The following is a 27,679-nucleotide window of genomic DNA, read 5'->3' as shown; positions in this document are numbered from 1 at the left end:
AAAGTCCTTGCTGTTTCTGGGCTTCAGTTTCCTCATCTGTAAAAAGTAGGGGTTGGACCAGATGTCTTTAAGTTCTTATGTTTCCCTGATTCTCTCACTGTGAGCCTTTTCAAAAGGCATCTTTTGGAAAATTGCTCTGGTAGGCTTTCTCTTAAAATAGAATCCAGCTGTTGGTGTCTGTCGCTTTTCAGTACTTTACTTCTCCATGTTAAATGACCAGCCATTACCCTAGTCTTCGGTATAGATGTCAGCTGTGCTGCAAACATTAGTTCCTTTTTTTTCTGTTTAAAAAAAATTAATGCTTTTTGTTATTTTTTTATGTTATAGTCATTTGCCTACATACCCTCCTTTTCTATGTTGAACTCTATCTTGTAACAAGAGAAAAATAATGTAAAACTGATAAAGCAACCTTGACAGACATAAAAATTAATCATTAAACATTTATTAAGCACCTACTCTGTGCTTGACAGTGTATTAAGCACTGGGTATACAAAAAGAAGCAAAAAGACAGTTCCTGTCCTCAAAGAGCTTACAGATCTAGTGGGGATGTCACATTTCACATTCTTAGCCCCCCTATTTCATTGATGGGAGGCACGTATGTTTCGTCTTCTGTTATTAGGACCTGAGCTACCTCATAGCAACGAGTCTGAATTGAGTGGCTTTTTAATACTGTTTTCATTTATTTTGTCATTATGTATGTTCTCCAAGTTCTGCTTTCTTTTCTCTGTAAGACTTCAAGCCTTTCTGTGTTTCTCTGAATTCCTTATATTTACCATTTCTTAAGTCACGATCATAGTTCATTACAATCATACACCCAAGGTTTGGTCTGCCATTCTGCTATGGACAACTTGCTGTTTTGTTTTTCTTTTTTCTGTTGGTTGTTGTTTTCTTCCCAGGGAGCTTAGAATCAAAAGTTGGAAGAAAACAGCCAGAATTTAAACGCAGATTCTTTATCTACTAATCTAATACACTTTCTACTTCCTGCTTTTATTCAGAAACTTATTTTGGGTGAAAGAGTAACTAGAGGGATGCAAGATATAGTATGGACTATATGAATTCAAAACAAGAAGAGAACATGGTAGGCTTCACGAAAGAAGTAGTATTTGAGAGTCTTGAGGAATGGGTTATGGATGTCCTTTGGCAGAAAGGCACCATCCAGGAGGGTAAGAGTATTAAAAAAGGCAGTTGACCTGTTGGGAGATCAGAAGGTTAATAATATTGAGAATTGTGGGAAAAATGAAAGGAACCTTTTGAGGTTCTGCAGTTCAACCCTCTCATTTTTCTGGATGATGGATAGTGTTTATGAGAGTGTAAGTGACTCGATCAAGATCACACACACCAAATCTTTGATAAAATGGCAAAAACACTGGCTTTAGAGGGTCAGGACCTGACTTCAAATCTTGGCCCAGCTATGTCTGCGGTATTCATCACATATCTACTATTATGTGCAAAGCACTGTGCTGAGTACGGGGGAAATAGTAGTGACAAAGGATAGGCCTTGCCCTCGTGAGGCTTAAATTCTACCAGAAGGGAATGTCATATATGTAGAAAAATATAATGAAAGGATAGAATAAAATAGAATCAAAGGAGATAACCAGACAAAAATCTGTGCTTTTTAACCTGGGGGTCTGTGAACAAGCATGTGTGTGTGTGTGTGTGTGTGTGTGTGTGTGTGTGTGTCACGAGCTTCCGAAGCCTCGTGACTACGCTCGGGGTTCCCCCCAAGCCCCAGGCCTCTGCCTAAGCAAAGGGCCTGATCTCGCGGACAATGTACGGGGCGGGAGCCGAACAAGATGGTGAATGACTCCGTTTATTATTTCAGCAAGCAGCACATTTATACCTTTAGTGACATAGGTACATTCTTTGGTTACGTGGATGAAAGACAGGTAAAGCTAATACACCTGGGTCCTAGGACCGCCCTGACTCCGCCTACTCTCCTCCCACACTACCCAAAGCTCCCTGCAGGCAGGCAGTCCAGGCAAAGACCGGAAACTCCACGTGGTCAGGGAGCCGGAAGTTCCACATGCTCTGCCAGAGAGCCGGAAGTTCCACGTGGTCAGGCAGGTCCGACCTGGAATCTCTAGGGAGGCAACAAAGGCGGGACCCCTCCTCCTGGCTCCACCCACATCCCAAAGCCCTGAGTTTATCTCAGCAGGCCCCTGGGCCTGGAGGTCCGAGGAGGACAGGGCTTGGCTCTAACTCTGCCCGTAACATGTGTGTGTGTGTATGTGTATATATATGTACATATATACATATGTATATATGTATACACATATACAAACATATATATATATATATATATATATATATATATAATTTATTTTGATATAGTTGTCTTCCTTTGTAATCCCGTGTATTTTAGGTTATACATTTAAAAATATTCTGAGAGAGAGCCCATATGATTCCTCAACTGCCAAAGAGGTCCGTAACACCAAAAGAAGATGAAAAATCCCCGTTATAGGAAAATACTACCCACGTGTTTGTGGGTAAATAGCTACTTCTCTGGACATCAATTTATCAATCTATGATATCGAGGGTTTGGATGAGAGATCTTAAGGTCTCTTCTAGGTCTAAATACTGCCTTTCTAAGTTGGTAGCAAATATCCACGACCATAATTCAACGATGTTATCAGGATTCATTCCCCGGTACAGACGGGAGGCCTCTGCCTCTTCTGTTCCTATGTAATTTTTGGCTGTCATCTCAGAATAAATCTTTCTTTCAGCAGATTCCTCCCTATAGGCTGATGACTGTTTCTATGTACCTTTAACCTTCACTCAGTACCAGTGCAGTACCCAGGAGGTCCATTTTTATTACTTATTCTGGCTACATAATCAACATACCTTCCTTTTCCGGTCTTAGATGTCGTTGGTGATGTAGCTGGTCATTTATTGAAAACTGCCTCTGAGCCCAGGTAGTTATGGCTTCTGTGGATGTCTGTACCTCTCACACACAAAGCATTCCCAATTCAAGCAGCTCTTACTGGAAGCACAGAAAAATTGAGAAAGTTAGAGAACCCATTTTTTTCCTCTTCTTCCTGTCGCATTTGAGCAAGGGGATATTTTTGCAGAAATCTTGTCTCACTTTCCTCTGGTATGGGTAAGGATCCTGAAAGCAGCTGTAGCCAGCTGATGAGACTCAGTGTGTTCGATGATTTGCTTGCATTAGCATATATAACCCAGGCTTCTCCTGGTAACCAAGCACCATCTGTCCTAGGGAGCTAATAGCTGAGGGACAGATCTTTAGAGAGAGTTCTGTCTGCCTTCTGAATGCAGCACCTGGGGCTCTTCTGCAGGTTGAGCTTTTTTTCAAAGATGGTTGTGCTAAGTTGGGATTGAAGGCCAGAGCCCATTACAATGACAAATTGGCGGAGATCCAAGCAAGCTGAGGAGAGTCAAACTCAAGAATTTTGGTGATTGTGGAACATCAGGGATCCAATGGATCACACCAGAACACAGGGAAAGAATAGATCTTGTTTTGTGGGCTGCCTAGATTTTGTTTGTAATGCAAGGAACTTATGAGACCCAATTGTCTTTCTGTGTCTCAGGGAGAAATTACTTCTGAAGAAAAAAAAGTAATTAATTGAGACTAGTGTGGAGAAGTCTTTCAGTTTTCAATTGGGGTTTAAATTTCTAGCCCTCTCTCACCCATCCCACTGACATGGGCCTCATTTTTTTTCTTCCTCCACATTCTTAATGGATTAGTAGGTTAGCCATTGGACAACATTAACAATGCATCCTTAGCTTTGACATTTGGGATTTCCTGTTAGGATTTTTTTCTCCACTCATTTGGACTGATGGGATTTTGATGAGTGTGTGAACATATGAAGAGCTGATTCCAAATAAATAAATTCCATTTATTTAGAGTACTTTGGTCCCTGAGGCCCTTGGAGCTGTGAGAGCAGGATCTTAAGGTGGGTAGTGGGGATGTTGTTCTTCATCCATGTATTTGTCTCTTCTGATCCTTGATCTCCTGTTTGATTAAAAGACGATCCAACCAGGTCTATTCCAGGCCTGTGAAGAATAGTTTTAGGAAGACAGAGTAGGCTCAAAATAAGATGGAAGATCAGGGAGGGAGGGCATGGCATGGCATGGCATGGCATTTGATGTTTTTAGAGATTTTAAGATGATCCCATTAGAATAGAGTTAAAGGCCAAGGATACTTGGGGTTTTAGTGTCAGACAATAGCTCTAGAGCTGGAAGGGAACTCAGAGATCATCCAGTCTAGCTTTCTCAGTGCATGTTGAAGAAACTGATCCTAGAGTAGTTAAGTGGCTTGTCCCAGGTCACATAGGTAATAAGCATAAGGGTCATCATTTGAACTCAGGTCCCTTGACTCCAGATGCAGAATTTTTTCCACTATTTGATGTTACTTCCTAGCTGGAGAATTTAGGACAAGGTACTTCCCCTTTCTGAGTCCTTTTTTTCTTCTCTGCAAGAGGAGAGAGGAAGGATCAGATGATCTTTAAGTTCAAATTTAAGTTCATCGGGTCATAGATTGCACATTTATGATCTTATCTTGAAATACCCTTTGTCTGGTTTCTCCTTGGTGTGAGGTCTGGCAGCTGGGGGTTAGAGTCATGGGAATAGGGCCAATGTGATTACTGAGCTACTATCAGTGATATTTGATAGATGGTGGAGACTAGGTGGAGTACTGCAAGACTGGAGAAAGGCAGATGCCTTGACTATCAAAAGGGTAAGAGAACAGACCCTAGTCTACAGTCCATAAACCTTAATAGGTTCTATAGATTAATAACCAGCAAGTATGCAGATCATTTGTTTAGTGGATGTCTTGGAAAGGAAGCAGTGATTAGAAAAATCCAACATGGCTTCATCACCAATAAACCTTCTACAAAGTCTAAGTTTATTTATCCTTTAGACAGGTTCACTAAATTGGTAGATTAGGGAAATGCTGTAGATGTAGTTTTTCTAGACTCATTCTAATTGATAAAGAATATTTTGCAATTGCGGACAAAGTGGAGCAATGTACACTAGGACCCCATATGGGGTCGCAACCCACAGTTTAAGAAGCACCAAAGAGGTCATGGTCGGAAAAAGTTTAAGAAGCCCTGCACTAGACAGTAATAGAATTAAATGAATTAGGAACTATTTGAATGACTAGACTCAAAGAGTAGTCATTGGTGGTTCAATGTCTACTTGGCAGAATGTCTTCAGTGGAGAGCCCCAGGGATCTGTATTTGGCACTGTGCTGTTTAGTGTTTTTGTCAGTGGCTTGGACAAAGGCACAAATGTTGTGCTTCTAATATTTCCAGATCATGGGAAATTGGGAAGCACAGTATAGCCAACACTGTAGAGAAAAGAATTAGGATAAAAGGAGAACTTCATAGGTTTGAATTGGGTCGAATCTGATGAGATGAAATTTAAGAAGGACAAATATGAAATTTTATACTTGGATTAAAAAATCAACTTTATATGTATGGTTTGGGTGAAGTAGGGGTAGAAAGTTTGAAAAATATATGGGATTCATGATTGCATGAACAGTGTTCTGTGATAGTAAGAAAAGCCAGTGCCATGTTGGGCTGCAGTAAGAAATGCACAACCTTCAGGAATAAGGAGGTAATAGTTCTATCCTACTCTTTCCTAGTCAGAACAAGTATGGAGTACTTGTTTCAGGCTGCCACAGTTTGGAAAAGGCTTTGATAAATTGGAAAGAGTACAGAGGAGGACAGTCAGGAGGAGGAAGGGTATTTAGTCATATCATATGAGGACTGGTTGAAGGTACTCTGAATATTTCACTTCTAGAAGAAAAGCTTAAGGAGGATATGATACCTGTCTTCAGATATTTGAAGGGATATTATGTGGAAAAGGGATTAGACTTGTTTTGTTTGGTCACAGAGAGTAGAACCAGAAATGGGGATTTCACTGAATTAGGTTTAAGTTTGAGAGGTTGATATAAGGGAAAAGGGGCAGCTAGGTGGTACAGTGGCTAGAGAGCACTGTGCCTCAAGTCAGGCACAGTCATCTTTCTGAGTTTAAATCTAGCCCCAGAAACTTGCTAGCTCTGTGACCCTAGACAAGTCACTTAACCTTGTTTGCCTCAGTTTCCTCATTTGTAAAATGAGCTGGAGAAGGAAATGCAAACCACTCCAGTATCTTTGCCAAGAAAACCCTAAATGGGGTCACAGAGTCAGACATGACTGAAAAATAACTCAACAATAAATATAGGGGGAAACAATTATTTACCAACAATTAATGCTGTTGTTTGTCCTTCATTTTCGAAGATGACCAATGACATCTGATAAAATGGTCATTGAGTCAAGAATTATCACAGTAACAAGAGATATCTTGTGCAGGAAATCCTTTGCTCCTTGCGCCCTTTCTGGAACAGAATGTCACCTGGCTTTTTACAAGGTGTTTCTTAGAATAATATGACCGAAGCCATTGAGACAGGTGTCTATGAGCCCCATATTAATGATTTGGCACTGTGAATAGATCAGTGTTTGTGGTGCTTCATTTCGAAGAGGACCGATGACATCATGGTGTTAGTCCTCCCTAAATGCCCCATACACCCCTACACTTAAAGCTATATAGCACTTTAAAGTTTGCAAAATGTATTACAAACCTTATCTCATGTCATCATCACGACAATCCTGGAAGGTAGATGCTATTATTATCCCCGTTTTACTGATGAGGAAACTAATGCAGACCGAAGTCAAATGGCTTGCTCAGGGTCATGTGGTTAGGAAGAACCCGAGCCTGGATTTGAACTCCATTTTTCCTGATTCTAGAGCCAGTGTTCTATTCCTGAACTGTGCCACCTAGCTGCCTTAATTATCTTTCTATTTTCTCAAAATGCTGCATTGATAGTGCCAAGATACTCCATTGAGTTGAGTAGAGGTCCTATGGCTCTTGATTGAGTGACCATATTAAAATCCTCCATCCTTCTGACTCGGAAGGCAATTCTCATTGACCTAGAGTGGGGCACATATATGCTCCTGAAATTTTTGTATTTGGGTCTTGACAATAGATTTACGTCTATTCATTTCTTCTTTCTCGCCTGGTCCTTTTGGCCAAGTGGCCTGCTTTTTAGAGTTACTTGGCTCAGTCCAGTGGTCTAGGAGGAAGGCCTTCAGAAGAGTGGAACCCTAAATGTAAGGTTTCTTAAGATCGTAAGGTTAGAGGGAGAGGTCATTTAGTTCAGTTCCCACATTTCACAGAGAAGGAAAGTGAGCCTAAGAGAGGTGAAGTGATTTGTCCAAGGACTCATTTGGTAGTAAGATTTTAAAGTTGAGAGAGACCTTAAAGAATATTTCTTCAGGCTCCTTGTTTTTTCTATGGTAAAGCTTACATAAAGGTCTTATGTAAAAGGCACACAGGTTATAAGTAACAGAGTGGAGATTTGAGCACAGTTCATCTTGACAATTCAGTGCTCTTGCCACAGTCTATAATAGCTATTTCTCAGACCAAATGACACTGATCATTCCATTAGCAAGCATTTATTCATTGTCTACTGTATGCCAGATACTGGGGTGATAAAGACAAATATGAAAAAAAAATCCTTGCTCTCAGAAAGCTCCCATTCTATTAGGAAAGACAAATGAGTATATTTCTATACAAAAATAACATAAGTTAATTTTTTTTTGCTAGAGGGGGAGGGAGAAGCACTAGTAGCTGGGGTAGGAGGAGAAGTAGGAAAGATCTGCTGTAGGAGGTGGTATTTTAACTGAGCCTTGAAGGAAATGACAAACGATGGCGGCTGGAAAGCAGGGACTTGCATGAGCTCCTCCCCAGGTCCCTCCAAACACCTATGAAATGGCTCTGAACAAATTCAAGAACTGCAGAACCCACAAAATAGCAGAGGGAAGCACGGCTCCAGCCCAGGATAGCCTGGATGGTCGTGGGGTAAGGTCTACCGCTCGGAGCTGGGAGCAGAATGGAGCAGAGCCCAGAGTGAGTGGTGCCTGGACCAACCAGACCAGGAGCCAGGTGGAACAGGCCCAAGCACCCAGAATCAGTGAGCTATGGTAGTTACCAGACTTCTCAACCCACAAACAACAAAGACAACAGAGAAGGTTAGTGGGAAAAGCTGCTGGGACAGAGTGAAAGGAGTTCTTGGTTAGGCCACCACCCCTGGAGGCAGTGGAGGAGGTACAGCTACAGAACTACAGCTACAGTTGCTTCTGGCCCCAGGCCCACCTGGTGGGAGGAATTAAGTGGTGGATCTGAGCAGGAGTGCAGAGCCAGCTAAGATTTGAGTATGGTCTGGGTTGGCGGTTCTTGGGGGAGGAGGAGCGCTGGTGTGGCAGAGCTTGCTGTGCAGAAATAGCTCTGAAAACCACAGCACAACCCCTCAAGCTTGGAACAAAGTACTCTATACTCTACAAGCAGCCATACCCTAACAAAAAACTCAAGGGTCAAGTAGTTGGCTGGGAACATGGCCAGGCAGTGAAAACGGACTCAGATTCTGACTCAGACTTTGGAATCTTTCTTTGGTGACAAAGAAGACTAAAACATACAGCCAGAAGGAGTCAACAAAGTCAAAGAGCCTACATCAAAAGCTTCCACGAAAAACATGAACTGGTCTCAGGTCATGGAAGAGCTCAAAAAGGATTTGGAAAAGCAGGTTAGAGAAGTAGAGGAAAAATTGGGAAGAGAAATGAGAGTGATGCAAGAAAACCAGGAAATAAGAAACACTTAAGTGCCTTTCAGGAAAGGTGGATGGTCAGAACAAATACATGGGGTAGGTGACGGAGTGGTAGGTTATGGAGTGACATGTGTGAGAAGCAACAAGTAGCCTAGTTTGGCTGAGCCATAGAGTTCACGAAGGGAAGTCATGTGTAAAAACTGGACAGATAGGCTGGAGCCAGGTTGTGAAAGAGTTTCAAAGCCAAACAGATGATTTTGTATTTAATTTTCGAGGTAATAGAATACCACTGGAATTTATTGGATTGGGGAGTAACATGGTCATAACGGTGCTTTAGGAAAATCACATTGGCAGCTGAGTGTAGATTGTCTAGGAAAGGACAGGCTGCCACAAGGGTCATGTCCAAAAGTCATTCTGCTCTCCTTGTGGTTTGGGGAGCTATGTACCTTCAGGTTGCTGCCCGTTAAGAGAACCTAGATCCAAATCCTTAGTCAATACTCTTTATTCCAAAGTGGTTGGCGACTGTCTCCATTTTATCTATCAGATCCAAAGTTTAGAGTTTCCAAGTTGCTTAACTTGAATTGGCCCTGTGTAATTAAAAACCAACTGCTAATGATGTGTGGCGGGATGAGAGAGGAAGATGCACATTATCTGTCTGAGGTGTGAAAAGATGGATGGTTAATTCATGGGAAAATGTTTGTCCTTTTCGCTATGGAGAAAACTCTCAACTGATAGAATCTTAATTCCTTCCTCCTTCACTCTCAGTGTCTCCTGGGGGGAATACAGAGCTGTATGAAAGGCTTTCTTTCAGAATCTGCTCTTCTTGTTTCAAAAAGCCTGCCACCTGGGAGTCCAGAGGTGGCTTTGTTGCTGGGGACATCTGTATAGCTTTAGGTGTCCCTTAATTGAGCAGCTGGTGACTGCTCTGGTCTTGGCAGGCTGATCTTTGAATGTATGGCAAGAATCTTAAATGTTTTCCTTAGTGATTCTTCTCTGTTTGGAGTTGGTGCAAGGACCTTCCCCTCAAAACTCCCCCTTCCCACCCCCGAATTGGCACTATTTATGTCATTAGTAGAAAATCTGTCAGGTCTATGAATAACTCTGCTAATGAAGAGGATGTATTCCAGCCACCCATGCCTTTGCCAGAAACTGTTTTCAGAGCTAGCAGTAACAAAGGAGGTAGAGGAATGGGGTCAAGTATTGTAGAACCATTGGTCATTCTTAGAATCATAAGTTCTGGAGATAGGTGGGACTTTGGTATCATAGATTCCGAACTGGAAGGTGTCTCAGAAGTCATATTGTCCTAAACTTCTGGTTTTACAGATGAGGAAACTGAGGTCCAGAGAAAAGAAATGTATCATCCTGGGCCACATAGGTTACAGGTGGAAGGAGAAAGGAGAAAGGGTAACAGATAGAACTGGAAACAAGGGCAGCTAAGGGAAAATAAATTTAAGAGCAGAATCAGCTGGTTAAGTATGGCTGAACCACAGTTAAATAGTTAAAACACAAAGGTGGTGAAGGTGTTGTTTTCACTGTAGAATTGTAATCACTGTAGAATGGATGACAGAGACATGGTAGAACTGTCGAACTTTTGTTTTCGTTTGATCTGACAAGTAAGATCATCATTATTTTTGGAATGGAAAGGGCAAAATAAAAATGACTAATGGGAATTCAAAACATATGATTTGTCAGCTGCTAGTAGAATGCCTGAGCTGCCTTTGGAAAGAGCATTTATAAAGTGGGAGAGCTAGGATTCAAATCCTGGTCTTTTGACTCCAAATCCAGGGCACTTCCGAAAGGCAGTAGGTTCTTAGCTTGGAGTCCATGAATTAATTTCTTTTTCTGTGTGTTTCAGTGAGTTTGATTTTCTTTGTAATCCAATGAGTTTTAACTTATGTATTTAAAACATTCAAAGAAATCCCTACATAGGCTTCACCAGCCTGCCAGAATGGCTTAAGACCTTCTTTAGAGGAAAGTACCACCCCTCCATTCCCTCCCTGGCATTTTTCATTGGAACACCCTCTCATTTCAAGATACCTAGGCTCTTCATAGAAATTTTGGAAGTCTATTCTTAATTCTCTCCCTCTCATCCCCTCCCATAAATTGACTCACAAGAGTATAAGGGTCAGTGTCACCCTTCAGGCCTTATGATTCAAGAACAAGTGTCCAAGACGAAGAGCCTAAGACAAAGAGAGAAGATTTGACTTGCCCAGGGTCACTCAGCTAGTGAATTTCAGAGCCAGGAATGGATCCCAGGTTTTCTGACTCAGTTTTCTTTGCATTGGATTTAACTACTTCTAGGTTCCCTTTGATAAAGCAACAATTTATTAACAAGCATTTATTAAATACTCTCTATGTGGGAGGCCCTGTGCTAGGACCTGGAGAAACAATTGAAGGAATAATCATTCAGTTCCTTACTGTAACAAAGACAAAGACGAAATGGGCATGAGCTGAAGTAGCTATTGGTAAGTATTATGAAGTGTCATAGGATAATTTGGGTCGGGAATAAGAAACCTACAGGCAGAAACCTATCTTCCACCTGTATACAACATTTAGAAAAATATCTGAACTATTTTAAGTTTACTCTTGCTAGGGTAAAAAGGACTTTCCTCCTTTTGTGGTTGTTGTTTCAATTTATGGACAAACTGAAGCAAAATAGTGAAAATTAATAAAAATTAATTTATGTCAGTGTATGGTTTGAAAAATTTGGAACTGGAATGGACATTACAATACAGACTGTGGGTTTTGGGAGAGATGTTATGTCATAGTCAATGGATAAGAGAGAGATACAGAGAGGCTAAATGATTGATCTAAGGTTACACAGGCACAGCTGTGATTTGAAATGTGGATCTTGGCCTCCAAATACAAGACTATTTTTCAGTAAACCTAAGGCACCTCTCTAAGGCTCTGCAGTTCTAATCTCCCCTGACCTGCTTGGCTTTTCTCTCCCATTCTGTTGAATGTCTATTCACTCATAAGCATGGGATGAGGAGGGAGTAACTCTGATCTAGCATTCATTTATTAGTGACTACAAAAATCCTGGGGTCAAGGAGGCCCTTGGACAGTATGGTTCACTGGCTAAGTGAGCTTAACAGTATGAATATTATGGCAGTTTTCACTGTTGTTGAGTCATTTTTCAGATGTATCTGATTCTTCATGACCCCATTTGGGATTTTCTTGGCAAAGATGCTGGAGTGGTTTGCCATTTCCTTCTCCAGCTCATTTTACAGATGAGATAACTGAGGCAAACAGGGTTAAGTGACTTGCCCAGGCTTGCACAGGTAGGAAGTGTTCATTTATTCTAGGACTTAGTAACTCTGTAGAGACACAATTAAATTAGGTGCCAGATTTCCCTCTGTTCTCCATGCACTTTCTACATGAAGGTAAGCTATGTTCACAACTTTGAAGATTTAATAAGTTCTCTGTGAATGAGAGAATTTGTTATTGGCCTAAGAGATGGTGTGGTGTGATGAAAAAAAGCGCTGACTCTGGATTCATAATAGATGGGAATTTACCTTCTTACCCTGTTACTTATTACCTCTTAATGACCTTGGGCAAATCACCTGATCTCTCTGGACCTCAGTATTCCCATCTGACTAATGGTTGGACTCGAGAATCTATAAAGTATGTTTTCGTTCTTCAGTTCTATCCGAATTGTATCTTTTCCCTTTATAAAAATGATAACCATCATTTAAATATTACCTCCATATATACACACATATTTATGTATATGTAGGATATATATGATATGTATGATATGATGTAGGCTATGATTGCATGTGTAGGATATATATGCATATATGTGTATATCTATATATATCTATATATGTGCTTTAATATTTGAAAAGTGCTATATAGACATTATCTCATTCTCATAACAACACTAGGAGTTAGATGCTGTTTTTATTCTTATTTTACAGATGAGAAAACCGGGGCAAGCAGAGGTTTAGTATTTGCTCAGGGTCACACAGCTAATAACTGTCTGAGGCTGGATTTGAACTCAGGTCTTCTTGACTCCAGGTCCAGTGTTCTATCCACTGTGCCACCTAGCTACCAGGAAGATGTTCAGTTCTATTTTACAGAATTTATTAAATACCTCCCTATGATGTGTAGATCACTTTGGTAGACCCTGAGAGAAATGTGGGGTAGTAATGAGAAAATCTGTATATTCAAACTCCATCTTTTCTACTTACTTGCTGCATGACCATGGGCAAGTCATTTAATCCTCCTATGCCTCAATTTCCTTAATCTGTAAAGTAGTAATCTAATTACAGCACTACTCATTTCACAGGGCTGTTGTTAGGCTCAAGTGACATAGTGTGTACAAAGTGCTTTGTATACTTTAAAGTATTATCTCCCTTTACTGTTATAATCTTGGTCATTACTAAGATAAATACGGCAGTTCTTGCTCTCAGGGAGTTCATGATGAAATAGAAAGCATAAGATACGTATATATGATGCACTTCCTGGCCAGCCTATGTACACTTGGCCAGTACCCTCTGCTCATTTTCCAACTATGGCTCCCTTATATATGTCATCCCACCCAACACCATGCTCAGCACCTCATGAGTAGGCAATGTCTTGTTTGGTTGTATTTATATTTGTATTTGTATCACTTACCATATTGCCTGGCAGATATTAAATGCTTTATAGATGCCTTTTAATCCAGTTCTCATTCATTATTCATTCATTCACAAGACAGGAAGTAGCAAGTACAAAGGAAGAGCTAAAGGTTTCCCTTCTTCACTTTGTCTAAGTTCATAAAAGACTTCCAATGTTTCACTGCATTTACTGTTTTAATCATCTCATAGCACAATGAAGCTCCATTATATTCACTTACAATAATTCATTTAGCCTTCCCCCAACCAGTGGGCATCTACTTATTTCCAGTTCTTTGCTGCCACAAAAATGCTGTTATACATATTTTAATGTAGATGGGGTCTAGATTTAGTGGGTGTAGATGGGATCCAGTCTAGGTGGGGTCTTCCTAGTTATCATAGACCTCCATGGGGTCTGTGCCTGGCCAGGAGATTTCTGGATCAAAGAGCATGAACATTTTTGTCACTTTTCTAGTATGATCTCAAATTGTTTTCTAGAATTTTTGCACCAATTCACAACTGCATCAACAATGCATTTCTGTACCCATTTTTCCACAACCCCGAAAGAAGATTCTTATTTTCCAAGAAGGCCCAAGGGTCCTGGGGAGGTGAAATGAGTTGTTTTAAAGATGAAGAGCAGAGACATCATTGTGCTATGAAGCCAAGAGAATGACCCAATACATATTCAGTGCCTGTGTTCTGTGTTGTTTGGAGTTAAGCAAATTCTAAAATCATTTATTGCCTGTGGCAGAGTTCCTTTATGTGTCAAAGGAAGTTTGCAGTGCAAACTGATCTGGTCCTTCAGCAGGAGAAGTAGAAAGAGATTTGAATTCCCATAAATGCACATTTCAAATGATTACATCATTTTGTGATTTTCAGGCCAGTTGGTTTGAGTTTTGGTTTGGAACAGACATTGCACCATGATGTAATTGGCTTGTCTCTCATTACATTGTACCTTGGTTGCACATTCTCTTTGGCATGCCTGCTTTAGAGAATCAGGGCAGCTTAGAAATAGAATGGACCTTAGTGCAGAGTAGGGGAAAGAATACTTACTGCCCTTGGAATCAGAAGACCAGGGCTTGAGCTCTGACTCCACCAGTGACAAGCTGGGTGACTTGGCAAATCTTATATCTCTGAACCCCAATTTCTCTGTCAAATGGAAGTAATAATATTTACCTTACTTCTATTAGCAGGTTGTTTCAATGGCATCATGGATTTAGAGTTGGAAGGGGCCTCAGAGGTCATCTAGACCAATCATCTTCTTTTGTACCTGTAGAAACTGAAGCAAAGTGTAGTGACTTGCCTCAGGCAGGATTCTCAGAGACCAGGTCCTCTGTCTCTAGATCTCCTATTCCTTGGACTATCTCCCAGCATCCTCTTGGTTATACACACATGATCTCATTTGACTCCTATGAGAGCTCTTGAAAGTTTGCCAAGCTATTTACACAATTTACACATTTACACATATGCGACCCGATTTGGTCCTCCCAATAACCTGGGAGGTGACTCTTATTAAAATACTTATTTTATACTTATTTTATAAAATACTTATTTTATAAGATATCTATCTTGCCCTACAAGAAAATTAGGGGGAAGGTGATGGGGGGTGATAGAAGGGAGGGCAAACTGGTGAAAGGGGCAATCAGAATACATGCCGTCTTGGGGTGGGGGGAGGGGAGAGGTGGTTAGAAAATTTGTGACTCAAAATCTTGTGGAAATGAATGTTGAAAACTAAAAATAAATAAATTACCAAAAAATACTTATTTTACAGAAAAAGAAATGGAACCTTAGAGAGTGTCTTTCCCAGGGTACTGCTTTTTATTGTCTGAGGTAGAATTCCAATCCAGGTCTTCTGGACTCCCAAGTCCAGAGCTCTGCCTACAGTGCCATATTGCCTGTCAATGGAATGGTAGATAGGAGGGTGTTTCTTTATTATAAGTGTTGCATAAGATCTGAAGATTGAGTACTGGAAGAAACTTGAGAGATTTAATAAATTGGTCTCTTTGCTTTGCAGATAAAGACACCAAGGCCCAGGGATGGACAGTGGTTTTCCCAAGATCACATAGATAGTGAGTAGAATAGTTATCCCTTCCATATCTCAGAGGCTAGGGGCACAGCACTCCCATAATCTGGAAAACCCCCTAAAAGTTTTTGGCCTCCCTTTGTACCAGAAAAGAAGTCTGAACTTTGTCTTCTTCTTTGATGGGGTATTTTCAGTACATTACTGTAAAATTCAGGTTAAATATTTGTTCATAGGCTATATGTAGGTCAATGTTAAGTAAAATTACTGTATGAAAAAGAAATTAAAAAATATGAAATACTACAGTAATTTCTTATGGCGATCCATGATATAGCGAAACCATGATGGGGAAAGTTGCGATGTGGAAGGGTTAACTGTATCTGCAATTTGAAATCAGATTCTTTGATTTCAAATAGAATAAATACTCTTTCTATCACACTTTGCTGCTCTACTTGTCAATTTCATGATGATTTTTTATTCATTTTAATGAATAAAGTGGAGCTCCAAGCGATAAAGTGAGTTGTCCATGGTCACTTAGGAGGCCAAAGGTCTAGCCAGGAGTCAAATCCAAGAATGCTGATTCTCATTTCAGTGCTTTTTGCAAAGCGTTCTTCTATCTCTCACTTTAGACAGTTTTCTAGGAAAGTTCAAGCTTTTAAAAACTTAGACCTCCAGTTGCTTTGTGTTGTCTTTTAAAAATGATGATTTCCAGAAGGTGGGAAGGTAAAGGCCATTTAAAAAAAGATATTTAACTTACATTAGAGAACTAATTTATTTAGAAAGAGTGAATTATAATGTTCTAGTGTATCAAGCAAAAAAAAATCACATTCATTAATCATGGCCACTTCTCTTTTTGTTCTGTTCCACATATATATCATATCACTGACTTTGGCTCTTGAGAAATTTGTTTCCTTAGGAGTTATTTGGGTACACAAATAATTGTGGAGTAGTGGAGCAAGCAAAGTGTAGGTAGCACTTGAAGATGTGGAAAGTTCTTTGCTTACAACAATGCTGCGAGTCAAGTAGTGCAATCATTATCAGTCGCTTTTTACAGACATGTAAACTGAGGATCTGAGAGGCTAAGTGATTTGCCCATGACCATAAAGGTAGTAAGTGCTTGGCTTCATGTCCACTATTCTTTTTATTCCATGATTCCTAATGTTAGAATTACAAAACCGTTAGCATTGTAAGGGACCTTAGAATACAGCATGTCAGAGTTGGAAGGGACTTTAGCTATCACCTAATAACAACTTCCTTATTTCATCAGAGGAAACTGAGGCCCAGAACAATCAAGTGATTTGTCCAAGGTCACACAGCTACTAAGAAGCAGGATGGTTCCCCCATAATCCCTTTCCCTACTCCCGAAAACAGTGGAAGAATATTTTCTCTTAGGACTCACGTCATTCCGCCCCCCCCACCTCCCATATATTACCCTTATTTCCAAGGATTATGACAGTTTCCTGAAAGAATGTGTTCTGTGGATTTTCATCCCAATTCCTTTGAGGGCAATTTGCTTGCTCTCTATTCAGTTTTGGAGACAGTTGGAGATATGAAATCCAGAGAGCTGAAATTTGCATACATTTTTAAGACCACAGGCTTTCATTTGGGACACTGACAAATCTTAAAAAAATCAGCCTTTAGGGCGTAAAGCTGCTATTGTGTGTTGATGGATTGTCAGGAACATGCAATAAGCAAATGCGGAGGGTATTTAATAATAACGGTCTGGTGCAGTAGAATGAACATTTGGATGGAGGACTCTGGGAGCATAGGCTTGTGTCTCACCACTGCTATTTACAAGCTGGTGACCTTGGGAAAGTCACTTTATTTCTGGGAGCCTCTGTTTTCTTATTCCTTTTTTTTTCTGAGGAGGGAAGGCAGGGCAATGGGAGTTAAGTGACTTGTCCAAGGTCACAAAGCTAGTAAGTGTGTCAAGTGTTCTGAGGCCGCATTTGAACTCAGGTCCTCCTGACTCCAGGGCTGTGCTCTACTCACTGTACTACCTAGCTGCCCTTGTTTTCTTATTCTTAAAATGAAGTCCTTAGGCTTATTTAAGTTCTCCTTCAATGCTAATATTCTATGATTCTACTAGTGATCAAAGATTAAACTTATTATTAGATATGGGCAGGAATGCCTTTTGGTTAGTCCAATAATCCAGTTGTTGGAGACTTAATAGCAGTAATGGCCATAGACATACATAGAACAACGATTCATACAACAAACACTTATTAAATGCCTTCTACATTCTAGGCAGTGTGCTGGTGGCTGGAAAAAAAAATACAATGAATGAAACAATTTCTGTTTGCAAGGATGTTGTGAGTAGCTTACATTCCAGTAGGGTGGTGGGGGTGATGGAGAGGAAGGGCACAAGCATTTATATAGTGCCTTCAATGTGCTAGGCACTGTGCTAAGGGCTTTATAAATATTATCTCCTTTGATTTTTTTTTTGGGGGGGTAAGGCAGTCGGAATTAAGTGACTTATCCAGTATCACACAGCTAAGAAGTGTCTGGGGCCGGATTTGAACTCAGGTCCTCCTGACTCAAGGGCCAGTGCCCTACCCACTGTGCCACTCTCATTTAATCTTCACAGCAGCCCTGGAGCTATTATTATCCTTGTCTTACAGTTGAGCGCTCCGATTCTTCGTGAACCTATCCATTTGAGGTTTTTTTTGGCAAAGATACTGGAGTGGTTTGCCATTTTCTCCTCATTTACAGATGAGGAAACTGAGGCAGCCAGGTTAAAGTGACTTTTCCAGGGTCACACAGCTGTTAAGTGTCTGAGGTCCTAGTTGAACTCAAGACAATGAGTTCCTTACTTCAGGCTAGGTGCCCTGTGTACTATGGTGCTACCTAGTGATCCAAAAGATGCCCTTTTAGCTGCAGATTAGTAGAACTAGTACCAGTGGATGGAAGTTACTGGGGAAAAAGATTTCAACATGATTTATGGAAATCTAGGTGATGATTAGTGTTGTCCTCAAATGCAATGGGCTGCCTTGGAAAGTAATGAGTTCCCTGTCATTGGTGGTCATGTAGAGGCTGGATGATCTTTAGTTCAGAGATTGTTAGAGCTGAAAGGACCTTGGAGTTTATCTAGTGCAAGGCTCTTATTTTCCAGAGGACATGCAATAAGCATGTCTAGTGACTTGGCCAAGGTCACACATTAAGTTCATATTTGTAAGAGATGCTGTAGAAGGAATTTATGCCTCAGCTAGAGGTGGGTTTGGGTGCCCTCTGCTCTCCGATCCAAGTATGAGATTGAAGATTCTGTGGATTCCATTTGCAATTGAGTCTGCAGAGCATTCCTCAGTCACACAGCACCAAGACGATAGCCAGACCTGTGATGTTTCTTTGTGCCTCAGTCTGGATTTATTGCTTAAAGGTTTCTCTCTCTGCAGAGGTTTGAGGAAATAATCTGGAGAGTTTGTACGACAGTGCTACAGTGTAGCCCTATAAGGGAAAATATGCGAGGGCTTGCTGTGAGGAAGGCAGAGCGGTATCAGTTAAGATTGTCGGGATGTCACACAAATACTGTATCACTTAAGCACACTTCCAAATATTTCCACACAGAATTTATGTAAAGTTACAGTCTGACAAAGCTCCTAACTTAGCAGGTGGCTGCTAAATGCAATGGAAATCAGCCCACTGGAGAAATGGCTTTTTTTATCTTGGCTCTTTGGCCCTCTGCCTTTGGAGAGTGCTACTCATTCTCTAGCTGGGAGAGAGAGGACAGACCATCTATCAAGCTGCTTTGTTTGTAGTGACGATGATGATGTATGTAGTGAAAAGAGCACTGGAGTTGGGCCCAGAAAATCCGGGTTTGAATTCTAGCTTCAGTACTTATTAGCTAGGCGATTATGGGCAAGTGATTGCACCTCTCTGCCTCAGTTTCCCCGTCTGCAAAATAAGAAGAATTTTTTTTGTATCACCTACCTCACAGAATAGATGTGAAGAAAGAGCTTTGTGAGCTTTAAAGCTTTGTAGAAATATATAATATTGCAATTTGAGTTAGTGATCACTAGGAACAGGGGGAAAGGAGAGGCAAGTGTACTACAGTGAGCAGTGGACTTAGAGTCAGAAGGCCTATGTTCCATGCTTTGCTCTGACTCTTACTAGCTGTGCAGTTGTGGGCAGGTCATCCAACTTTTCTGAGACTATCACTTTTCCTTCCTATAAAATGAAGACAATATTACCTTCTCTACCTTACTCCTTAGGGATACAGTGAGCACCACAGGATTCTTTGTTATTGTAGAATGCTGTGAGTTCTTGGTAGCAGAAGAAATATGAACAATTAAAATTTGTAAAATGCTTTAATTTTGTTAAATAAGGATATGATTCTTAATTTCTTGTGCCCACCACAGTGCCTGGTACATACATAGTATATACTTCATAAATGTTTTTGATGCATTATCTTAGGAGGAAACTGAGGCATAAAGAGGCCAGTCACGCAGTTAATTAAGAAGTGGAGTTGAGACTAGAATTCATGTCTATCCGTAAGGACCAGTCTCTTTTTATGATTCTTAACAATTCTACCTGAACTAATAGCTACAGTAGGGATTGTAAAAGCCAGAGCCCAAGAGATTTTGGGTCAAGGGCAGGAGAAGCTGCAGCCAAGGTACCAGACCTAGCTCTCATTACCTAAGTCAAAAGCCCAAATCCAGAGCCAGGAGGGAGAAGATCAGGAGATCTCACTTTGCCAAGACAAAAGCAAAAGGCTATTGCTGAGCCAACAGAGTCGTCCAACTTCCTGTATCCGTTGAAGGGAGGTACTGTCCAATGACTCAGCCTATTGAGCCAACTCAGCCCAGAGGGTGGGTTCGACTCAGGTCTTCTTCCTTCATTCAGCAAACATTTAAGAATTAATTATCTACTGTATGTAGAGCACTGTGCTAGTCAGTGTGGGAGCTGTGATGTTTAAATAAAACACAGTCCTTAGTAGACATAAATAGGTGATTCCCACATTTAGGTGTAATTTCTGGAGATGGCATTTTGAAATGATTTTCCCACGAGATAAGGCAAGCTCTTCTTTATTCAGGGGAGACTGTCCCTTCGAACTTGGATCAGAACTGTCAACTACATGGGTAGTGGTGGGAAGAAATGAAGACTAGCTCTTCATTGGACAGGGTCAAATGAGTAGATCAATAAAAGGGGAAGCAACAACAAGTGGGACTGCCTGTGCTTGTGAGAAAATAATTAACACCCCAAGGTAGTCTAAGGTTAGAACAATGGGAATGCTCTTGGAATTTAGAGAAGGGAAAGACCAGTCTAGTCTGCAGGGCATTAGGGAAGGTCACACTTGAAAAGGGTCTTTAAGGAAAATGTAGCTAGGCTTAGAGAAGATGAGAAGATATTCCAATTGGAGCACACTTGTTTGAACAAAAGCTAGTAGATAGCACACTGGAGTTAGGAAGGCCTGGATACTAATCCCACACCAGATACTTGCTATGTAACCTTAGGCAAGTAAGTCACTTAACCTCTCTGTGCCTCAGTTGACTCATGTAAAATGGAGGCTTGGGTACAGTGGAGTCTCTTTTACCTCTAAGTCTGTGATCCTATCAGAAAGAGTAAAATGTTTTGGCAGGGGATGGAGCTAGAATGGATGAGTTTGGAAGGAGGCCTGATGGATTCTGATAACAAGTCCCAATGCTATCAGAGGGATTGGCAGTGTGGGAAAGAGCAGTGTGGGAACACGAAGAAGAAAAGAGAGATGATCACTTTTGTGTAGGTGTTTGCTTGACATTTCCCTTCAGCTCACTGTAGGAGTGTCTTACTGTTTTGAAAAGAGTCACAGAACACAGAATGTCAGAGCTGAGAGGGATCTTGGAGTGCAGAATGTTAGAGCTGGAAAGAATCTTAAAACATAGAACACAGAATGTCGTATCTTGAAGGGGATCATAGGACATAGAGCACAGATTGCCAAAGCTGGATGGGACCTTAGAGCACGGGATATTTGGCCCTGGTGAACCCTTTTTGTTTTTACAGATAAGAAAACTGAGGCCAGAGAGGGGACATGACTTGCCTAGTTTCGTTTAATGAATTAGTGATAGAGGACAGAGGATGAAGTATAAGACTGTCTGTGAGCTCCATGACCACAAAAAAGACGTTCAAATACTATTCCTGTGCCAAGAAATTTGGCTGTAATTCAATATGCAAATAGAAATGTATTTTACACATTATTAGTGTTTCAGAGACATATGTATGATAACACATTGGGCAATATCTGCCAAGTCAGTTGTCACCATGGAAAATTAAATAATATGGGACTGAAGCATTCTTTGCTATTTCTGAATAAGCAGCAGGAAATGACAGCGTATTTATTTTATTTTCTTAGAGCCAATAATTGTTGGCAGTTTCACTAAGTGATCATAGGACACGGGAAGCTATTTTTTTTAGTGGCAGTTGACAAAGATAGCCTCTCCAGGGGCCAGTGATAAAATCCTGAATTTTAGACAGAACTCAGATCTTCTTCCATAGCCCTTGAAGGAAGACTGTGTGGGGTATGGTAATTAGGAGATCTAGAATCCTGCCTCATCCACTGGACCATCACTGTACTGGTGAGAGACAGGTAGCAGTCTTCATTATCATTCTTCTGCTCACTGAGCTGTTAAGTCTTTTGAAATTCCATCAGTTCTGTCTCTCAGAGTTGGGAACTGATGCCCAGAGAGGGATTTGATTTGCCTATGGTTACAAACTATATTAATGTCAGAGCCATAATCTTGATCTTTTGACTCCCAAGTCAGTGCTTTTCAGCACTTCTCTATTGAACAGTTTTTTTTTAAATAAGGATGCTGCAGCAACCATAAGAGAATCATATACAGTAGGCTTTATCTCTGTCTCTGTCTCCATCTCTATCCCCCTTTGCCTCTCCCGACTTTTCCCCAGTCCCTCTATTTTCCTTCTTCCTTTTCTTTTCCTTCTCCCTCCTCTGTCCTATTGTCTCCTCCTATGCCTCCATCTCTTTGTCCATCCATCCATCCTCCCATCCACCTACCTACCTATCTACAAAGGGATGACTGAGAGAGATTGTATACGATAAAGGGTTTTTGGAGGAGCATAAATACACATGTGATTTTTATTTTCACTCTGGAGTAGTATCCCGCCCCTCAGTAGAGAGCAGCAAAAGCTGTGTCAGGGCAGTGGAAAAGTTGGATCATGGAGATAAGTCTCAGGAAGCATATGGAGAGTGTCACTCTCTGAATAAATTTGCACAGACCTCTTCTGAGTCACTTGGCTCCTGATTGATTAGCATATCATTACCCTCCACCTCTGACCCACAGCAAAGTCCTGCTGGCACTTGGGGATGGCAGAGCTAGGGAGCCGGAGAAGTGTGTATATGTGTGTTTGGGGGGCCATCTCTTGAATTCTCTTCCTTTATGGACATCCTGCAAACTTGAGTTATGTGATGTGACTCCTTGGTTCAGCCTCTACATTTTATGGAGCTTTATGACTATGAGACTCTCTTGAAGATTTATTGGTCTGTTCTCTCAGATCTTAAGTGAAAAAGTATGTAAGGCTAAGCGGTTTTAACTCAAGAATCAGTTGAGAGTTAGAGAAACAATTCATTCCCCTACCCAAAATGTTTACGTGTCAAGTCTTCAGAATGTTAGAGGTGGAAGAGTCCACCTAGGCCTTTTCAATTCTATAGAGGAAGAAAATGAGGCTTGAGATGGGAAGGAGGAACTTGTCCATAGTCATACAGCAAATTGGTATCACAGGATGAGAATTTAAGCTTCTTTTCTTTCAAGCAGGGCTCTTTCTATTGTATTATATTATCTCCCTGTTGCCATGATTCATTTATTTGTTATTATTATTTTGGTATTCCATGCTTTAGGGTTATGGCTATTCTTAGATCTTTTTCTTCATGAAAAAGTGATGGGCTGACTTGTAGCTTCCTTTGGCTAATCTCTTCATTGAAAGTGAAAATACTGTTTTCTGCTTTAGTCCCACATTCCTTCCTGTCAATTTTTGTTGGCCTTGTTAGCCCAATGTTCTTCTGTGGCCAAGAAAACATGTTTTCAGGAAACAGACTACAATTCAGTCATTCAACAAGTTTTAATTGAGAACCTAGTATATGCATAGCATATGTATACTCACTACAGTGGATACAGAAAAATAGCAGGAACTGTTCCCTGCTCTCAAGAAGCTTACACTTGGAGAGATAAGACAGATGTACAAAGGCATAAATAATATCAGAGAATAATAATAACAAACCAGATACCTAATAATACCAGAGAATATATTTTTGCTTTTTGACTAGCCTTTGAGCACTATTTCAAAACCTACCTTTCCCATAAAATCTTCCCTGATCCCCAGACACAGCAAGATTTGGCAACTGATGACACATGTGGGATGAATGAAAGTGAGGACTTAAGAGATGACCCTGAGGTTGTGAACTCAAGGGATGGGAATGATGCTATGTTCTTGACAGAAATGGAGAAATCCGGAAGAGGAGTGAGGTTTGGGAGAGTGATGGCTTGTTTGGACACATGGAGCTTGAGAAGCCCCTAGGACACTCAGCTGAAAATGCCCAATAGGCAGAAGGTAATATAGTACTAGAGTTCAGGAAAAAGACTTGGGTTACATATATCAGTCTGGGAGTCATCAGCATAGAGATGATAATTACACCCGTTGGAATTGATGAGGTCATCAAGAAGGAATGTAGAGAGAGAAGAGGGCCTAGCACAGGGGCCCTTTGTGGGGATACAGACATAGTTAGGGGCCATGAGATTGAGGACAGAGAGAACATTTATGAAAACCCAGGGAAGAAAGGATGCTTCACAGAGTCAGATGCTACAGAGAGGTCAAGAATGGTGAAAATTAAGAAAACACCATTGGATTTGGCAAAGAGATCATTGTTAACTTTGCAGAGAGCAGATTACAAAAGACTGAGGAGTAAGTGAGAAGACAGAAAGTAGAGGCATTGATTGTCTACTCCTTTTCTGGAGGTTGGGCTGAGAAGGGGAAGAATGATATAGGAGGATCCTGTGAAGATTTTACAACCCAGCATAGAGTGGTCTGTGTTTGTAGGCAGGAAGGAAGAAGTTAGCAGATAGAGATAGAATATTGGATTGGTTGAGGTGATGGTAGCCCAGAAGAGTTTGGATCAAGAAATACAGAACACTCCAACATTTCTATGCATGATATTCTAATTTATGTTAAGCATATTGACATATACCTAAAACTGAACAGTTTAATGGAAAATTATTGCATTTGGAGTTGAGAGACCAAGGCTTGAATATGGGCTTTGCTACTTAGAACTATCTCTTGACCTCAGTGCCCTTATTCATTAAATAAGTGTATTGGGCTACATCATATCTAAGATTGCTTCTAGCTCCAAATCCATGATCTTATATCTTATACTGAGAGTTTATAATGAGTATTTGCATAGCCCTTTAAGTTGTGCAGAATTCTTTACAGATGGTATCTCATTTGTCTTTTCATCCTAACTATACTGAAAGATCTGTACAGGGAGTGACTCTACCTTGCTTATTGAGGTAATACCTCCCCACTCCCCGCCCCAACAGGTAGCTCAGGGTAGTGTTCATCATGGTGCTTAATGCAAGAGAAATTATGAACAAGTATTGGATAGAACTGTGATGGTAGTTGAATTTCTCCTCGATGATTTTAAGCATATTGATATTGACCCGAAGAGGAGAGTGTGCAGAAATTTGACATGGAATTGAATCTTTGAATGAGATGGAACCTCAGAGTTCAGTAAGTCAATAGTTAGTTGACTAGCATGTCTTAATTTCTTACTATATGCCAGACCTTATGCTAAATACTGGAGATACAAATAAAAGTGTTCTCATGGTAGAAGACAACGTATGAAGAGAATATGGAAAGAAGGTACCCATTTAGGGGCATGGTGGTGAAGTCCAGAGACTTAGAAGGCAAACAAGGACAGGTATGAAGGATGGCCACACTGGGCCCATCCCCAAAGTGGAGACCCCAGGAGGAACTCACCAATGGGAGAAGCGAGCCACAGAGGCAAGAGGGATTGATATTCCAGAGGCCACGGGCACCGAGGGAAATTCTAGTTGAGTCTGAGGCATGGCAATGAGTATAATTTAGCCTGTACTTAAACAAGAAACTTGTCTCCAGCATCTCTGCCAAATACACTTGCTCCTGTGACTCAGATCCTGCTCAGTCCCTGAAATATTCTGGCTTTTCTATTGACTAGATGATTATTAGAAGAGTCACTTTACCACCTGGCCTTTACTGGGCCATCTCCGTTCGTTATTTGAAAACGAGGGGGTTGGGCTAGCAGTAATCTCAATTAACATGGATATGTGAACTGTTATTGTATTTGATCCCACAACAAACCCATGAGGTGGGTACTCCAGATATGATTTGCACCTTTTAATTGATAAGGAAACTAAGACTCAAGAGAAGTTAAGTAACTTTTCTATGCTTACACAGCAAGTAAGTATCAGAATTGAGATTCAAACCCAGGTCTCTCCTGGTTCCAAGCCCAGCATTCTTTCTCATACACCACGCCGCCTCTCAAGTCTAGGTGATGTCTAAGGTCCCTTTCAGTTCTCAAAGTCTATGGCATTTTCTTTAGGGAAAATATGTTCATGTTCACAACGAGATCAGTGCCACTGGTTTGTACAAGGAGAACTGGATGTTGAGTTTCTAAAACTGCTTTGTTGTTGTTCAGTCATTTCAGCTGTGTCCTACTCTTTGTGACCCAAGTGTTCTTGGCAAACTCGGTTCTTTTTTTTTTTTGTTATTCGGTCATTTTCAGTCATATCTGACTCTTTTGTGACCCAATTTGGGATTTTCTTGGTAAAGATACTAGAGTGGTTTGCCATTTTACAGATGAGGAAACCGAGGTTACACAGCTAGTAAGTGTCTGAGGTTGGATTTGAACTCAGGTTTTCTGGACTCCAGGCCAGGCACTCCTTCCACTGCACCGCCTACCTGTCTGACACCGTGCTTAGTGATTCCTGAAAACTGTCCGACACGCCAGCCTCTTTTGTCTTTTACAAAATGGAAATTTAATGCCAAGGAACTGACATCTGATGTGATGATGTCAGAATCACTCCCAGGCTTTGGGGTCATAACTCTGTCTATTGGCAGGTAGCCTGAAGTGAATCAGGGCTATGTGAGCTTGGATTTTTAATTTTTTTTTTGCCTGGTCTGGTTTCTGTAGAGGAGTGCATTGGTGTCAAGGGTACATCTTTGAAAGTCTTATTCAATTTGAACAAATTGCTATGCGAAGAGTATCCCACTAGATGCTGAGGACATTGCAGGACTTTGATGAGACACAGCCCCTCCAAGAGAGCTGAGTCTGCCACGGGGAAAAGACCCAGACCCAGACAACCGTGATTCACAATAACGTGATAGACACATTAGAGAAGTACAAAGTACCATCATGTAACATAGTGGATTGGGCACTGGGCATGGAACCAGCTGGGCTCCAGCCCTGCCTGAGATACTTATTAGCTCTGGGACTCTGGGAGAGTTACTTCATCTCTGTGCCTCAGTTTCTTCTTCTGTAGGGTGAGTGAGTTGCATTTGGGATCCTTTTCCAGCTTTAAGTCCGTATTCCTATACTCTGAAGGGGGGTGGGGGGAGGTTATTATTGGTGACATTTGGGAAGGCTTCCTGGAGGAAGTGGCATTTGATTTGGACTTTATAGGACAGCTAAGAATTCAGAGGAAAAAGAGGAGGGAGGATGGGCAATTCAGACACAGGAAAAATAATAGAAGCAAAGACAGAAAAGGGACAGGCTCTTTATAAGGCATCTAATAGTCTAGGGTAGCAGGAGTGTAAAGAGTATGTGAGGCAACAGTATTAGATCGGTGAAGGTAAAATAGGCATTTACTAAACACTTAATATGTATTAGACGCTGTGCCCAGTGCTTTACAAATATCATCTTATTTGATTGGCTAATGGTTCCAAATTGTGGTGGGTTTTGAATGTCCATCTTGTCTTAGGTAAATCAGACATTTGTAGTTTAGGGTGTTGTGTTCTGGAAGAAAAATCTCCTTTGTATTTCAAGATTTCCAAGTTAAAGGACAGCTAGTTGGCTCAGTGGATAGAGCACTGGCCCTTGAGTAAGGAGGACCTGGGTTCAAATATTCACTATGTGACCCTGGGGAAATCACTTCGCCCTAATTGTCTAAAAGAAAAAGATTTCCAAGTTAATAGATTGGCCTTTTTTTTTTTCTTTTTTAGCAATGGAAGAGTTAATTGTTGAGCTGCGCCTGTTCCTCGAGCTGCTGGACCATGAATACCTAACATCAACAGTCAGAGAGAAAAAGGCAGTGATAACCAACATTCTCCTGAGGATACAGTCGTCAAAAGGTGAGTGTCAGTAGCTGTTCAAGGTTATTTATCATGATATCATGGAGAGTAATTATGGAATTGAAAAAAGAGACACCTAAATTCCATGCACTATTTGAGATATGCCTACTAGCAGATTCAGATTATACCCTAATGGTATATGCTCTGTGGTTG

At 40.9% G+C, this 27,679-nt stretch overlaps 1 protein-coding gene across 1 annotated transcript in view; it reads left to right on the top strand.

The window, feature by feature from the left end:
* Positions 1-27,679, top strand: part of AFAP1 (actin filament associated protein 1) — a 246,477-nt gene that overhangs the window by 58,869 nt on the left and 159,929 nt on the right. Inside the window, exon 2 of the mRNA XM_036762238.1 lies at positions 27,398-27,526. Coding sequence (XP_036618133.1) covers positions 27,400-27,526 — 127 coding nt within the window. The 5' untranslated portion in view covers positions 27,398-27,399. The remainder of the gene's footprint in view (positions 1-27,397; positions 27,527-27,679) is intronic.

The sequence above is a fragment of the Trichosurus vulpecula genome, chromosome 6 (genome assembly GCF_011100635.1).
Source record: "Trichosurus vulpecula isolate mTriVul1 chromosome 6, mTriVul1.pri, whole genome shotgun sequence".
In the NCBI taxonomy this organism is placed as follows: Eukaryota; Metazoa; Chordata; class Mammalia; order Diprotodontia; family Phalangeridae; genus Trichosurus; species Trichosurus vulpecula.
This window is presented reverse-complemented; position numbering and strand designations above follow the sequence as displayed.